Source organism: Morone saxatilis, unplaced genomic scaffold, assembly GCF_004916995.1.
Source record: "Morone saxatilis isolate NCDOM2014 unplaced genomic scaffold, NCSU_SB_2.0 Contig17, whole genome shotgun sequence".
In the NCBI taxonomy this organism is placed as follows: Eukaryota; Metazoa; Chordata; class Actinopteri; family Moronidae; genus Morone; species Morone saxatilis.
The window spans coordinates 8,936,347-8,952,715 of NW_023339729.1; the positions used below are offsets into that span (position 1 = coordinate 8,936,347).

The 16,369-nt window shown below is 39.5% G+C and overlaps 1 protein-coding gene across 1 annotated transcript in view; it reads right to left on the bottom strand.

Annotated features, from left to right (window-relative positions):
• The window catches only part of LOC118326570 (complement C3-like), a 34,428-nt gene that overhangs the window by 2,956 nt on the left and 15,103 nt on the right, over positions 1-16,369 (bottom strand). The window contains 26 exon segments of the mRNA XM_035659589.1: positions 226-364; positions 644-788; positions 1,153-1,236; positions 1,315-1,407; positions 3,893-3,982; positions 4,223-4,331; positions 4,426-4,515; positions 4,623-4,713; positions 5,073-5,121; positions 5,201-5,276; positions 5,436-5,498; positions 5,594-5,749; positions 5,867-5,944; positions 6,803-6,888; positions 7,075-7,225; positions 8,406-8,501; positions 8,644-8,803; positions 8,933-9,008; positions 9,219-9,422; positions 9,535-9,624; positions 9,888-9,951; positions 10,589-10,801; positions 11,025-11,164; positions 11,344-11,432; positions 11,508-11,625; positions 11,725-11,922. Of these exon segments, the coding sequence (XP_035515482.1) occupies positions 226-364; positions 644-788; positions 1,153-1,236; positions 1,315-1,407; positions 3,893-3,982; positions 4,223-4,331; positions 4,426-4,515; positions 4,623-4,713; positions 5,073-5,121; positions 5,201-5,276; positions 5,436-5,498; positions 5,594-5,749; positions 5,867-5,944; positions 6,803-6,888; positions 7,075-7,225; positions 8,406-8,501; positions 8,644-8,803; positions 8,933-9,008; positions 9,219-9,422; positions 9,535-9,624; positions 9,888-9,951; positions 10,589-10,801; positions 11,025-11,164; positions 11,344-11,432; positions 11,508-11,625; positions 11,725-11,922 (2,948 nt within the window).

A 16,369-nucleotide genomic window follows, 5' to 3' on the forward strand; every position in this document is an offset into this window, starting at 1 on the left:
AAAAGGTTTCAACATAACATTCCAAATCAAATAAAAATTGCACATCTAGTAAATTCTTCTGCTGGGTTTTTGTTTCAAACAACACATATCTCTGAACCACAATATCTTAGACCACGATACATTTATTTTATTGATACCCCATATGCGCTAAATATTAACACTGTAATTTAGTGTTACAGAATAATGCAAAATAAAGAGAACATTTTATTTCCATCCCTTTCTCTATTGCTGACATCCTTTGAGTTTGTATCGCTGGGCCATCTCCTTAATGCCCGAACAGGCAGCAGTGTGTTTCTGAGTTTGACACTCTGCTTCTGAGGGCCAGTACTCGATCCAGGTTCTCTCACCGAGGACATACTGATACCTGAGGAGAGCAAAGTGAAAAACACGTTGGCTCTTTATGTGGACAGCTATCTGTAACATATTGAAATAAATCAAAAAGGGATGACCATAAAAATCAAGTGCAAAGTTGTGTTTTTCCCTCAAAAAACTAAATTTAAAATACCACATAAACTAAACTAAACTTGATTTACATGCAAGTACATGATTAACAACAGAAAGCAGGCAAACGTTAAAGTTTAAATGCTGAAATTATCACAAGGGAGGTAAACACAGCGGACATACACAGACACAATAAACTTACGATTGACTCTGTTCGTCACTGTAAATATCTCTGGATGTGCCCATGATAAGGTACGTGTTGCCTCTTCTCAGATCTAAAGCTTCTCTGCAGTGTGGATAACTGAGGAATATGCGCAGCTTACCCACAGGACCCACATCATCATTTCCTGTCATAGGAGATAGAAGAGATAGAACAAGCTTGAAGCAAAACTATGGTTTATTACAAACTGGGTTTTATGTTTGTAGCTCTTTTGTATCAGTTATGATAACATTGTAGTCATTAACTGCGGTGTTATGTGTATGTGTATTAGTATCATCATTAGTGCTTTGGATAGGAAGCGCTATGACGAGCAGGTTGGCAACATGCATGGCAGCCTCTGCCATCAGTAAATAAATGGGTGAATGTGACAGGTGTTATAAGGGGCTTTCTCATAAAATTCAGGGAAAGAAATACCTCATCTTTGAGGTACTTTAGGAAAAGCATCTTGGGAAAACAAACACTTAGGCAATTCAAAAGAAATAAAAACCCACCTTCTTTGATGACTTCCATTACGCGCACTTTGTAAATGTCAGTGGACAAACCATCTGTAAACTCTTGTAGTCTCACTTTGTACACTGTGGACAGACAAGTTGCAGATTGTTAGCTTAATTTCTCACTCACATTTGAAAACATACACAACAACAAACTCTTACCAAAATCTATTTTGCTGTTCACTTGAGTCTCACAGGTCTTAGCAGTGCGCTCATCATTACTGATGTTGCCCTTCTTCTGCATACTGCAGTTCTCTGGAATAGGCACAAAGTGAATATACAACCGATGATTAAATAAGCACATGTGCATGTACGTATGTGTGTGGATGAGTTGGGTGAGAGCCTGAATCTAAGTCACACTTAAAAGTATGTAAGTAAGTAATTCTTTAGCTCTGGCTGCTGCTCTGATTGTACAGGAACCTGCAGGTGCGTGTTGCCTTTGACAGAAAGTTCTAATAACAACACTATAATGAATTATGCAACATGACCTAGGGTTGCCCCCTAATAGTCGGCTTATGATAGTCACTGACAAGAGTCTTGCCCTTTTCATTAGTCAGATTAGTTTCAGAACAAAAACAACACTCAGGATACAAAATCAATTTTGAAAAAAAGCTAAATGTTTCCTCTTAACCAGCCCGCTACCCTCATCCCTGCATCACATTTCCCATTTAGAACTGTTAGAAAGGGCTTTAAATACCTAGGGGTTGAGATCACACCTGCTTTCTCCTCCCTCTTTACTAAGAACTTTGGTGTTTTATTTGAAAAATCTAAGAAAGACATGATCAGACGGATGAACCTCCCTCTGTCCATAACTGGCCGGATTAATCTCATTAAAATGATTATACTACCTAAATGTATTCACCTCTTTTTAAATTCATTGCACAGTAGCATATTATCGTTTATCTGGAACGGCAAACCACACAGAATAAAAAGAAGTGCCCTTCAAAGACATAAAAAGTTTGCTGGCCTGGCCCTACCTAATTTTACACATTACTATTGGGCATGCAATATAAAAGTTACGTTACATTGGATGGAAAAAGATCAGGGTGGTAGATGTGAGGCCTGGGTGCAAATGGAAAAAGCCTGTAGTCTGCTTAGCCAAAGTCTGTACTATGTGCCCCGATGCCCCCTCCCCCAAACCAATTTCTCTCCAACCTGGTGGTCTATAACAGGATTTGGTTTTAATTTAGAAGACACTTCAAATCGCAGACAAAATCTATACACTCTCTCATCAAGAATAATTATAACTTTCCACTCTTTCTCACTGACTCAACCTTTAGGATTTGGTACTCAAACTCTAACATATGTGATATCATTCCTCACTCACTGCAAGATGTTAGGAAATCATGGGAAAATTACCTTGGAGAGGAGATGACAAATGATCAATGGGAGACAGTGCTTAAACTGGTACATTCCTCTTCCTCTTGTGCTCAACACAGCTTAATACAACTCAAAGTTGTTTTGAAAGCACACTTAGCAAGACTGGCAAATATTTTCCCTGATGTGAATCTTTTATGTGCTGACTGTAAAGGCCAACAAGCAGATCACATACACATGTTCTGGTCCTGCCCCAAACTCAGTACATTTTGGGTCAACATCTTTATAGCCTACAGTAAAATGTTCCAAAAAGATATTACTCCCAACCCCATATGCACACTATTTGGATTCACCCCTGAAACTCGCTCCCTTAAAGGCAAAGCTTGCACAGTCATAGCATTCACATCCCTGATTGCAAGACGTCATATCTCCTGAAGGGAGGAAACACCTCCCAGCAAGAGGGGAGAGAGATACCATGCACTTTCTGACACTGGAGAAAATCAGATACACCCTTAAAGGCTCCCTGAAAACCTTTAGGGAGATTTGGACCCATTTCCTAGAGTATTACGAGGACTTACAAATACCATTAAATGAGATACCAATATCATCACTTTCAACATATGCTGCAAATGAATGAACGAACTAATAGAAAATCAATAAAAATGCGAACAAAAACAACGTTAAAACTCAACACAGGGCGTCACTTACCTGTGCATTGCTGCATATGCTGACTGTATAGCTGCTGCCACTCGCTAGTTAGCAGTCCTATTAGCTGTCTGTACCTGGACTGGGAGCTTGAAGGAAAGGGGGAGTTTTAACACTACCAGGGTAGGAGAGGGGGTCCCAGCAGCGAAGACTGCCATGGAGCACAAAACTGAACTGGGCACACAGCTGATTTACAGCAGCTCAGACCAGGACGAGCTTGTAGCGAGTTATTTTGGAAGTAACTGTTGAGGTTATAGATCAATAAGTCTGCCAGTATTTGTTTTTGTGAAGTTGGAAGTTATTTGTCCATGTTTTGAAAAATGAGAATAGTGTGATCTTATACTCTGTTAAACTAAATTAACTAAATGTTCAGTCTCCTTGTTGGATGTTCTGATACATTCAGAAAGTTTATTGCTTCTTCAGTTATCATTTCACAGACGGCTGTGAAAATCTATATATTTAAATAATTCAATTAATATCATAAACATGCAGCAACTAGATGACTACTGTAGTTATCTAAAGACTACTAGTCGACTAGAAAAATCTTCCTAAATGACCATCTCCTTCACCTGATCTTAAAACAAGCAAATAATCCAGAGTGCAACCCCCAAATCAGTGAGAAATATATGGTTTATCTCCTTGGCAAGAATTTCAAATGCAACAAATATATGTTTACAATAGACAGTTAAGGTTGTCAGTTCGACAACATCCTGTTTACCTTCAGCACATGCGCATACATCATTTCTACAGAGCCGCAGAAGCTGTCCAGATCTCCTCTCTGGATGGTAGAACTTCACACAAGGTGTTGCTGCAACAAGAAAGAAACATATTTAAAAAATATTTAATGCCAATTGCAGGATTGTAGCTATTTGGAAATGTATATTGTTTTATCTTGAAATTGTAATAACGCAGTATTATTAACAATGCCCTATTCACTGAAATCTATTGGAAGCAAATAATTGTTATTTAAGCTCAATAGTGGCAAACTGTCTGTGTGTCAGAGACAAGGGCAGCATACAGTATGTTTCTGGATGTCTCTGAGACGTACTGTGTTGATGGTTGGGTTCATAGACAGACACGGCAGCTGGTTGTAAGACGCCCACTTTCAGCTTCTGATGCATCCTAAACATGATCTCCTCTGGTCGTGTGTGAGACACCTGCGGAGAGATGTAAAACAAGGTGAGGTAGAGATAAAGAAATTAAGAACAAAGCAGAGAGAAAAGGGGATAGGAAGAAAGAGTGTTGTCTTACCTTGTCCAGGTAGATCATGAGTGAGCCTCTTTCTGACTCGACAGTCTTCATGTTATATTTTGAAATAGTACGGGCACGTCCTTTGGACAACTACACAAACACACAGACACACACACACACAGTTTGTATGTTTGTGTCCAAATATTAAAACACATCTTTGAGATCTTTGTGTGCATGTAAGTGTGTGTATGCCCTACTAAGCTCAGGTCATTTGTGTTAACGGTGAAGCCAGTTAATAGGCCAATATCCAACACTGTCATGGTTGCGTCACGCTCCTTGTCCTTATACCTGTAGAGAATGTGGGCAGAATACTATATAGCTATAAACTGAAATTAAAATATAATAAATATAATAGACATTTAAATAAGTTGACAAAAAAAATATTTTGTGGCAACATTTGTTGTCTCTTTCCTTCTGAAAAAATTAAATAATTGGAAACAACAAAAAAGTTATTAAAATGGGAGTGGGTAACAAGGAAATCAGCGACACAATGCAATTAAAAACAATTACAGCACTGAAAAGAGAACAACAAAAATAAATTGAGAATCCGAAACGGAGAGGGGAAGAAGTGGAACAATAGAGTGGGACTGGTCAAAGAATGCTCTGTATAAAGCCATTTTATGTAATGACTTTTTCATTGTACTTACAAAACCTCTATTCTCAGCTTATATATCTTCTCATCCTCATCCATTTTCTCTGCAGGAACAAAACATTAGATGAGCATAAAATGTTTTCTCATAAAATAGTAAAAGGATGCGCAAACATAGACATTTACCTGGGATGAGCTGCACTGACATGTTAAACCTCTGACAGTCCTTTTCTTTAGGCAGAGCGTAATACAGCGACACCATCTGTCACACAGACAAAAGTTCATGTAATATGGGATAAGGTAATAGGCAACCATCTTAACAATAGGTAAAGAAAACAATAAGGTAAAAAAAAAATAATATTATCTAAGATTCAAAACGGACACTTTAATAAACAACAGATGTTAGTTAAATAGTACTTACTGTCACTGTTGCTTCTCCTGTGCCTGTGGCAGTCACTTTAACATCCTGATTTATATCATTGATCTGTAGGGATTTAAATATGCACAAACACACACACGTGGATCAGCAGAAGAAACAAGTGATTATATTAATGAGCCACTGCGTGTGTGTGTTCTCACTTTAGATGTTCTCGTGGTAAAGTGATTTTCAATGTTAAAGTTGTACTTGTCAGGCTTTGACCTGCCTGGCAACAAGATGTCCACATCCAGATCATACTCTTTTTCTTTAGGAGTAACCCAGTACTCAGCAATAGCCTCGTACACCATTATGGTGGCCTAGAGAGAAAAAAAATTATCAACTGGTTTGAGGCCAGAGTACCACAAAGACAAGTCAAATAGTGCTACAGAAACATAACGCATTGATAGAGATAGAGAATGAGAGGTCTGCATTACCTGAGTTGATTCATAGCCTCCATTCACTCTCCGTTGTTTGTTGAACCATCTGACAACAGGTCTGGCTTCTTCAAAGGCCTTTATTAACAGAGGACAAGGTTGGAATCTTTGAGTTTGACTGCATTACATTTTTAAAAATGATGATAGTAAAAACACAGAATACATTGTTATAGCTTTTATATAACAGAAATATCATTACTATCATATATGGTTATAGTCAATGCCAGTTTCTACACTTTGAATTTCTGGGCCAATTTTTACTATATGTGCCTTATTTTAGCAGGAAATACACAACAAAACATTGTCTCTTAAATGGATTACTCCTGTAAATTGTAACAAGTTGCAAGTGTATTTTCCCTCTATACTAAAATAAATAAAATGGCTGCTTAGGAGGGCACACTGACAGTATATAATTAGTTGACAGAGCTTCTGGGTCTGAGATGTGAGGCCAAAGCGCAAGTACCTTAAACCTGCATTTTTCCCAAATGTGATTTATGGTCACAATTGCTAGCATTATGTTCATTTAGTAAATTATGGTCCCATTCAGAGTGAAATAGATAATAGCATTATGTATGCTTTTGGGTGTCAATGTTTTCTTACTGAATTTCTTGCCTAAAATGTTTTTAGAAACATATTTTAGCATCCTATATATCTGTAATACGAGTGTGTGACCAGGCAAGTCCCCATTGTTTCCTGTTTTGGAAGAGTCGAAACCAAGTGCAGCCAATAAGCGCAGCTCAACTTTATTTATCTGTGTATTATAATGTTTTTTGGAAAATGACCAGCAGTGATGTCATAGGGTCTTTTGAGTCAGGAAAATGCCTGTCTTCACAAACCTCCTGCCCTTTAGTGTAGTACCATGAAAGATGACTACTGAAGGTTTTATGGCATGAGATACCGGTGACACAAAGATACAAGTAACTGAGTCATGCTCACCTCGGCCTTGACCAGAGCCAGAAGAGCGTAAGCTGTGGCCTCCAGTGTGTAAACACGTCCCATAGGTACCTGCCAATGGGACAACTCTAAAAAATAAAAAATAAAAAAATTATATTAGTATACTGACAAGCCAGGATATGTAGCCTAATGCAGTGGACAGTACATTTAACAACGAAATGGCAAGACTGTTTCTATGCTACAATTTGTACTTAATAGCATTATCTATTCTATACTCTGTTTCTGAATATGTGCATATTGTTGTATAAAGAAACCTGGGGAAGCAAACTTGTAGAGGATATCCAGATTTAGTTTGTTTTCATTGGCCAGGGCGTAGGATGTCATGGCAACAGCGTATGGGTTGGTGAGGCTGGGCAGACGCTTCTCCAGGTAGGCCACTGCTTTGTCTATACTGCCTGGCAGACTCTGGACAGAAGGAACAGAAAGGACAAACAAAGGAGAATCAAGGTAGAACAGAGACGGCTTAACAGACAGAAAATCTGTGAGCACAGTACATCTACTGGATCTCAACATTTACTGGTAGAGAGGCACAGGACAAAATTGACAGGTCAACAGTCTATCGCAGGACTAACACATATATTAACACTGGGTTATTATTTGGTAATTGCAAGTGAGGGTAAAATGGAGCAGGAGATTGGCCGGAGAATTGGGGCAGTTGGGGCAGTTTTGCGATCCCTTTTATCCAACGCTTGTCACAAACAGAGAGTTGAGCCAAAAGGCAAAGCTCTCGATCTACTGGTCGATCTTTGTTCCTACCCTCACCTATGGTCATGAGAGATGGGTCATGACCAAAAGAACGAGATTGCGGGTACAAGTGGCCGAAATAGGTTTCCTCAGGATGGTGACCGGTGTCTCCCTTAGGGATAGGGTGAGAAGCTCGGACATCCGCGAGGGACTCGGAGTTGAGCCGCTTCCTTATTTCCTTCGAAGGAGCCAGCTTTAGATGGTTTCGGGCCTCTGGTGAGGAATGCCTCCAGGGCGGCCTCCTGAGGAGGTGTTCCGGCACGTCCCACCTGGGAGGACCAACGGGGTCCAGACCGAGGACCAGGTGGAGAGATTATATCCTCAACACTGGTCTGGGGAACGCCTCGGATCCCCCAGTCAGAGTTGGCCAATGTGGCCAGGGAAAGGGAAGTTTGGGTCCTCTGCTGGACCTGCTACCCCCGCGACCCGATCCCGACTAAGCGGATGAAGATGAGATGAGATGAGAATATAATAAGCAATTAGGGACAGGTATGTTAGAGCCATTTTCACTTTCATTAAATTACTATTGTTTGATTGTCTGATTAAATTTTGATTGATTAAGTTAAGAAAGAGTTAAGTGTCTTCCCCTGCTTCTCTTTAATATCCACAGTGGGCGTGGACTACAGCTACAACTCCCCCCGATGAAAGAGGCAGTGGCTATTCTTTTAATTTAAAGCCACAATAGACTCTGGGACAAGCTTAAACCTATAGCTTTCTCTCACTTCCAGCCATACTGAACTTCATTAGTTACAGTTACTCTTGTAGTGTAGGGTCGGTAAATGAAGAAAAACAACAGGCGACGGAAAATGAAAAAAACATTTTATGCAGGTATGGTACTCACATTAATAGTGGCAGCACAAATCGTGCGTGATTCCTGCATGGCAATGAGGCAAAAGGCAGTCATGGAGGCATCTGAATCTACGCCTTGCACGTCACCCTACAAGCGAACATACAAAACACAAACGTGGGTAAATCAATACCAAAAATCTGTTTATTCAGATGTCAGTGATATGTAATGATTTTTAATATGGTCTTTTGTTTTGTGCCAAGTTGAAGACTGATGCAATCAAGGCACGCACCATCATCTCTACATGGTACAATGTTCCATCTTCTCTAAACAAGCCGTCAGATTGCTGTGCATTGAGAATCAGAAAGCTGACAGCATCACAGATCACACTGCTTTGCACGGCCACCAGATTTTTGGCCATGGCAAACACTTTGGCAACATAAGCGGTCAGCCTTGGAGAGAAGAGAAGGTGTAATAGTATACTTTTATGAAAAAAATCCATTCCCACATAGACAGAATCTACGTTAGGGGAGGATGTGCAAGCATTTATGTATGAGTTCATTTGTGTTGACAGGCCTCACCAGGTGCTACTGTGATGATTTTTATAAGCAGCAAAAGACCCGTCATTTTTACGGTAGGCAAGCTGATTCTGGTAACCTACATAAAACAAACACAAAACCGTTTACTGACGCAACTAAACTCTATTGAATCTGTACTAAAAGCCAGTTTAGGTAGCACTTTTAAATGAAGTTGCTTGTACTGCTGTCTACCAAAGTCTCAAAGTATCTAAGCTTTATATCTTACACATAAGGGCCTTAAATAAAATTTCTAGCATCTGTGCTCATGAATGCATTTGTGTGAGCCCACCGGTGCTGATGTGTTGGAGGGCTTCTTTACGTTTCTCAATTTCCACAGGTTCCCACAGGTTGGTTTTGTCTAAATATGTGGTTGCAATGACAGGCAGGGTCATGTGGATCATATTCTCCTCTCCATCGCCTGAGGGCTGGTAGATCAGACTACCCATTGATTTCCCTTTAATGTCATTCTCAAGCTTATTTGATTGCTCTCTTCCTGCAAACATTTCCACAAGTGAGGTCATAATTTGCGACAAAAACCATTCACATTTATGCAGAAGTAATACTACAGGCGTGTTACGACAAGGCATGCCATAAACAAATCTTACCTGTCACAGAGATCTGTGTGCTAGTCGGTGTGTTTGGGACAAAATCTTTTATAGGAATTCTACTGTTGATCATTTCTACTTGTTTGCCATCTAAAGGGTAGAACATTTGTTGAGATTAATTCACAAATAATAAACAGAGGTAACCTTTTAATTAACAGGCAAATAATTATATACAAATAACAAACATCGTATAAGTAACAGGTTGCTTCTATTCAGTATTCAATGAGTAATTGCAATTTTACAACTTTGGTTAATACTATTATGTAGTTAATGGCCTGTAAATTAAAATTTTAAAACAGATACTATAATGACTGTTTTTTTCCATACAGCAGCTGCTTAATGAGAGAACTCACCTTCACTTATTTTTGCAGGGTGAAGAGTTACAGTCTGAGGAAATTTAACCAGTATGCCTTCTGGCTGGGAAAAAAACAGTTAGGACAAACATGAGGGATCACAACTATTTTTAAGTAAACTTTATTGACTGTACTTCAAAACTTTGTTCTAAAAAACCTTTTAGTTCCCTGAATTGTGAATAAAAACTTAACTAGCAGTTAAAGGTACCCTGTAATGTTTTTGACCAGTAGTGGCGCTATGGAGCAATGTTTTTCCAATTTTTGTAGCGTGTACATGAATGCGGAAGCACATGCACCTGCTCGAGGATGCGGGAATTTGATACACACATTCCTGACACCATTTTCACATTATTCTGATGCTGATAGACAGACACTGGTAGTAACACATGAAGAAGTGTAGCAATGCTGCAAAGAAGGATAAGGAAGAAAAAAAAACAAGCAAACATGCACGTAAACACTGCATGCATTTATATATTTTATATATAAATATATATTTAAATCTTTGTTGTGTCATTGAGTGTCAGTGTTTCACAAGAAGTAAATAAATTTATATCACGAGTGCCAGAGATGTCTGTCCTGCTGGTTTTAGGTGGCTGCCGACACTTATTGTACAGATAGAAAAGGCCTAAATACATTATCATGTAGCTGTAGACAACAGAAGAAAAGCTCTGAACCCACTACATGGAGCATATTTCTCTTACCACCACCTGCAGCATTTTCATAATTCCATCACTAAGCATTGAGTCTTTAACAGCTGCTTTGACCTCAATGCGATATTGTCCTTCCCTCGTGGGAATAATGATGAAGGGGACAGATCGTGTCGTTTTGGACCCAACTTTAACCTCCTGTCTGTATAATGCGCGCTTAGAAGCTGCACTGCACACATGTGCCTCCTCAATCAGATCCACACGCACCTTAAAAATAAGACAAAGATAAATAGAGGTATATGTTGTTGATCAAAATAAAAAACCCTGCATAAAGTGAATCAGTATTTAACATAGACACACACACACACACACACACACACACACACATATATATAAATATTTCAGGTACTCTGTATCATTACCCAGAAAATAACAATAATGCTATTTATGTCTAATGTTGTGTCCGCTTGCTTGAATGATCCAGACTTACGATGGCAGGATCAGGGCTGTAGTTGTAGAGTACTGCTTTAACTTCTACTTGCTCTCCACGGACAGCAGTGTAGGGCAGCTTTAGTTCAATGAAAAAATCCTTCCGTACTATTATCTCTAATGGTTCAGCCACACAGATACCTTAAAGAAAACAAGTAAGCAACAAACAAGGCTTGAAAGATAAAAAAGGGGAAAAAAGGGGTAACTAAGTGAGGGACAGACCTAAGAAAAAAGAGAAATGGTGCAACGTAGGGTTTTTTTGTTTTTGAAGATAGAGGCAGAACTAAACATAAGACAGAGTTTAATCATTGAATACTCACCGTGAGTTCTTGACAGACTAATGGCAGTGAATTGCCAGGTTGTGATAGAATCTTGCAAAGGAACATTTTTCACAACTGATGTGGTGTCACTGAAACAAAGAAAAGAGGCAAAATGTAAGGTTATCACTGCATTCATTTGTGTGTATAGGTTTCAACTGACTCACCAGTTTGGTGTTTGTCGAGGGCAAGAAGGCAGTTTGATATCTGACCACAGCCAACTTTCAGGAAACTTGGTGCGAGAAACTATTTCATTGGTGTCCATGTAACTGTCATCCTCCTCACCTAAAATGTCATAGAATAGTTACTATGGTAATTTTCATTAATTTTACTACTTTTTTTAATACTACCAGTATCGCTCTATTTCTTGTCCCTGTCTCTTACTGCGAGCCAGTTGGAGGTTGTCCTCCTTCCTCTCAGCTCGCTGGCTTTCCATCTCCTTACAACAATGCAGGAAGGCCTCGACACAAGCTGCACCGTCTGTGATGTACTCGCTGCGCCTCTCACAGGTGTATGAAACAGGAATGTTCCTAATGCCATCCAGGCAACAGTCACGTTGCAGTTGGTCTTTATATTGACTTGCTAGAGGGTTACGGAGGAGAGACAGATGTGAAAAGGTATGGAGTACAAGCAATGTTGCCAGACTGGACTGAAAACGAGTAGCTCAATCAGAAGCTAAAGCCTGCTTAAGTGTTAAAAGTAGCTACATTTTTAATAATCATTTAAAATAAGGTTGTATAATACTGTTTTGAATTGGGCAAACTTAAATCAACAGGAACTGTACGTTTATAATAGAAGTCACAAAGAAGAAGAGAAAATGTTAAATGTCATGTTAAATTAAATGTTAAACATTGTCACACATATGAATCAAGTCTTACATTACATTTCAGCAATCTGTTATAGTATTTTCATTTGATATTTTGTAGTATTTTAATAGTATTAAATGTTTTTGTTTTTATTTAATTAAAAATACTATTTCAGAGATTCCTCCACGTACCACTAGAGGCAGCTTGGATACCATAGCCTCTCTATGAGCTGCAGGTCAAACTCATTCACTCACAGGATCATGATTTACAAATTACGATGTCTGCAGTCACGTGATTCTGATGATGCTTGAAGTTCAGAATCAGACAGTAAGTACTGTGCTAGTTATATTTTATTAACCCTTAGGGGTTCCTGGGTACATTTTTCTACCATTCCGTTTTTTATTTTCATGCTATTTTGGCTGTGTTCAATGAATTGAAGCTTCAATTTGCCCAAAAGTTATATTCATTTTTGCTTTTGTTTAGATTTCTGGGTCTTGTTTCCTTAAAACAATTTAAGCCAAAATGGCCTTAGGGCTTATTGCACAAAAACTCACACATAAGTTTACGGCAAGAAAAACTGGCCGATTGGGGAAAACCATTCAAAAACGCCATTTTTTTGATCCCATGTTTATCTTAACATAAAACTAAGTCATTTCCTTTTAATTGTTAAGATTTTTCATTTTGATCTTTTTACAAGCTTTTCAATTTAATTTTTATATTAGTCATTAGGATACAAATGTGTGATTTTTGTTTAAAATCTGGACAACTGCAGAAATAATAATGCATAAAATCAATTGGTTGCTGCCAACTCATTTGATACCCAACTCAGGTCCAAAATAATATTTATAAGCAGTATTATCTTTTGCCATTAATTTTCATGGAGAAATTATTTAGTTTTTTTCAAAAAAAAAAAACCAGGGCAGGAGTTGTGGTAAAACAATTGGCCTTTAAAGGGGGGTTAAAATCCCCCCAAACTTATAATAAATAATTTCGATATGCTATTTATTCAAGCTGGAAAGTAGTTCTAAAAAGATTGACTCATTTAAAAGTTTAGAAAAAATATTTGGATTTATATAGGTTTTTACAAGCGTTTTGTGAAGGTGGGCGGCAACAAATCTTGACCTTAGAGTTCAAAAAGGTGTCACCAATTCAGTTTCTGACCAACCTGCTGAAACATGGTTTCACAATCACTCTCTTTGTTTTCCTGAGTTATGGTGGTTGATAATACTGTTCCAAAAAAGGTGTTTTTTCCAGGGCCTTATAAATGTTCACAGGTGAAACTGACTTTGACCTACGGTGGCCAACAAGTTTGCAAACGGCGGCCAACAAAAACGGCAAAAACGCTTGCAAACACAGGAATGGGATGCAAAACAAAAACACATAAACAAATGCAACAGGAAAAACTGTAGGCAACAGAAAAATGCTGCAATTCCACAAAAATGTTACAAAAGAAAAAGGAAAAACTTACAAACCCACAAAACACTGCCAAAGAAAAATGCTGCAAATACCAAAAACACACAAAACAACAAAACAACTCCAAGAGAGAAACGCTGCAAATTCACTCCACAAAACGGAAGTGCGCCAGGCCACTAGGGGGACCCGACCTGAGGGATGGACCAGTCCTGTGGGACCAGACCCGAAAGACATGATGACGTGTTGGTGTGTCTATAAGCTGTAGCAGAGGTACACAGGATCTCAACAAACAGACTGAAATATATGAATATATATAAAAATAACAATAGCTTTGTTCACCACAGCGACACGTATCTAGCAGACAGTACACCATCCACGATACACGAGTGTGAGCCCATGTTGTTAAATACAGCAGATACAGCAGATACAATAGATGCAGCCTAATTAGCCTACACTAAACAGTGTGTGTACTGAATGACAGATCTGCCACTGAACTCAGATCAGTGTGATGCTGACAGCACTGTAGCTGTGTGACGTAGCTGCTGAAGTGACTTCTTTTTTTCGTATGTGTCTCAGCTTTGTTCCCAGTTGCAGTCGGACACTGTTTATGGACCCAGAGTTCAGAAATATTCAAACACACTGCTAAAATAAGACTAAAGCATGTTGACGGGTCAATCTGGAGCATTATTTAGTCTCGGACATGGCGGGCTCAGTGGCTTTAAAACAGAGCCCACTGCCTCTGAATGACATGCGTAGTGAGAGGTAAGGATAATGCTGTGCCACTTCAGGTGGCCACTGCACTCCAAACTGCCACATCTCAGATCATCATGCTGGCCGTCAGACAAACCTTTACATATTACATTATTATATTACATTGTAAAATATGTTTCTGAAAACATGTTAGCGAGGAATAGTCTGTGCAGTAACGTTTGCCAATCATGGCTCCAAACTGGAACTGTTGGTACCACCTTTTCCACCTAATTAGCTCTGGTTCTTGAACCGGTTATGTTCAGGATTCAACAATCTTCTTACCAGGAATAACCCTCCTGCGGGAGCTGTCTGCCTGTGGTGCTGTATTTTAATGGTGGTCATAGCGGCGGTACCCGGAGAGCCTGATATTCTCTGATGTTGTACACAGTGTGAAAGCCTGTACACTGGTGCAGGTAATTCTGGAGACTGAGGGTGTTGAGGACATTTAAAATACCGAGATGAGATGGTGCAGAGTTTTTATAAAAAGTGGGAAAGTGGGTTTAATGTGAAATTATTGTTTTGGTATCGGCTACAAAAAAACATATTGTACATCCCGAGTGAATTCTGTAACAAATATAATAATATTGTGATAATCTGATGATGGGATCTAGCAATGAAGTTGTAGATTGCAACCCCCCGCCTCACCCTCCTCTTTCAAACCCGAAGGAGAAACTATGGTAGCCACAGAGCATTGCAGCGACCCTGTCTAGAGTCAGTGTTTGGTTTGTCCGTTCTGGTCTACTGTAGACCCATGGTGGACTCCGTAGAAGAGGACCCGATCCCTCTGTAGGTAATAACTTATTTATAACAGGTTTCAAGAGTTTTTCCTGAATTATTAGTGGTTTTACTGGTTTTGAGGCACAAACGTAGCGGTAGTGTAAATATTCTCATTCTGATGTAATGATTCCTATATTCAGGTGATTATACACTAATGAAAACCTATGAATATAATGTTACATTTCTGACAATAGATCCATGAGAAACAGATGAGAAGCATCGGTCTGTCAGACAGTAAACAGGCCGATGGAGGCTGAAGTGGGTTTGAAGCTGTTTGTGGACAGACCACTTCCTGCTGACAGACTATAGTCCCCATTCAACGCTTCCGCCCACTTCTTCATTTGAGTTATTTAAATCTCGCAGCTTCTGTCTTTTTAATTAGTCTCCTCTCTGATGGAGCTATGTGCTCTCAAACAGGCCGCACAAGACTAAAAATTAAAATAATCAAACCACCAAGTAAAGTTCAGCTCCAAATCAAACCCAGCTCTTCACTTCAACAACCTGTCCTCCCAATGATTTGCATGTTAGGTAAGCAGCGACGGAATCGCCCGCTGTGCTGCAGTGGATTATATTCAGAGGCTGTAACTCTTCTCCAGCCGACATCAAAGCACCTTTGATCTCTCGGTTTTCACCGTTAGAATGAATGCCCATCAAACAGAAACCTTCAGTCGAGGTGAAAAACTGACCAGAGTCCTTCAGTGAATAGAAAATCTGATTTTGAGAACAAGTACAAATTCAAAATGAGTCATTTACACAGTCAGTTGTAAACCATGACGGCATTCATCAGTTTGCTGTGAAGCTGTGTAATTATACATGGAAGTGATGTCACCCAGCTCACTGTGGTCGGTCCTGGCCTACAGGTTTGGGTTAGGGTTCCTGACAATAGATCCTCCACACACACACACACACTGCATTTTCTCCTGATGAAGTGAATCCGGGCTGTGTTGTGTGATGGACTTTCTAAATGATGAATCATCTGGCCTCGTTAGCTGCGATAAAAGCCCATTAGCTCAGCGGCTGACACAGCTAATTACAGAGGAGGTGAGGAAGATGAAGGTAGGTGGAGGGATGAAGATGCAGGAGGAGGAGGAGGAGGAGGGTGCGCTGAGGCCACAGAGTCAGCCAGAGCTATAATGATACATAGGCCTGACAGGAAGGAAGTGACATATCACTGAACGCCTTAGGCTTACACACACATACACACTAAATAAAGACACACACAGTCACCAAAAAAAAGCTGAGGTGGCTCAGTCGCCGTAGCCACCGGGCCCTGTGAGCTGCCC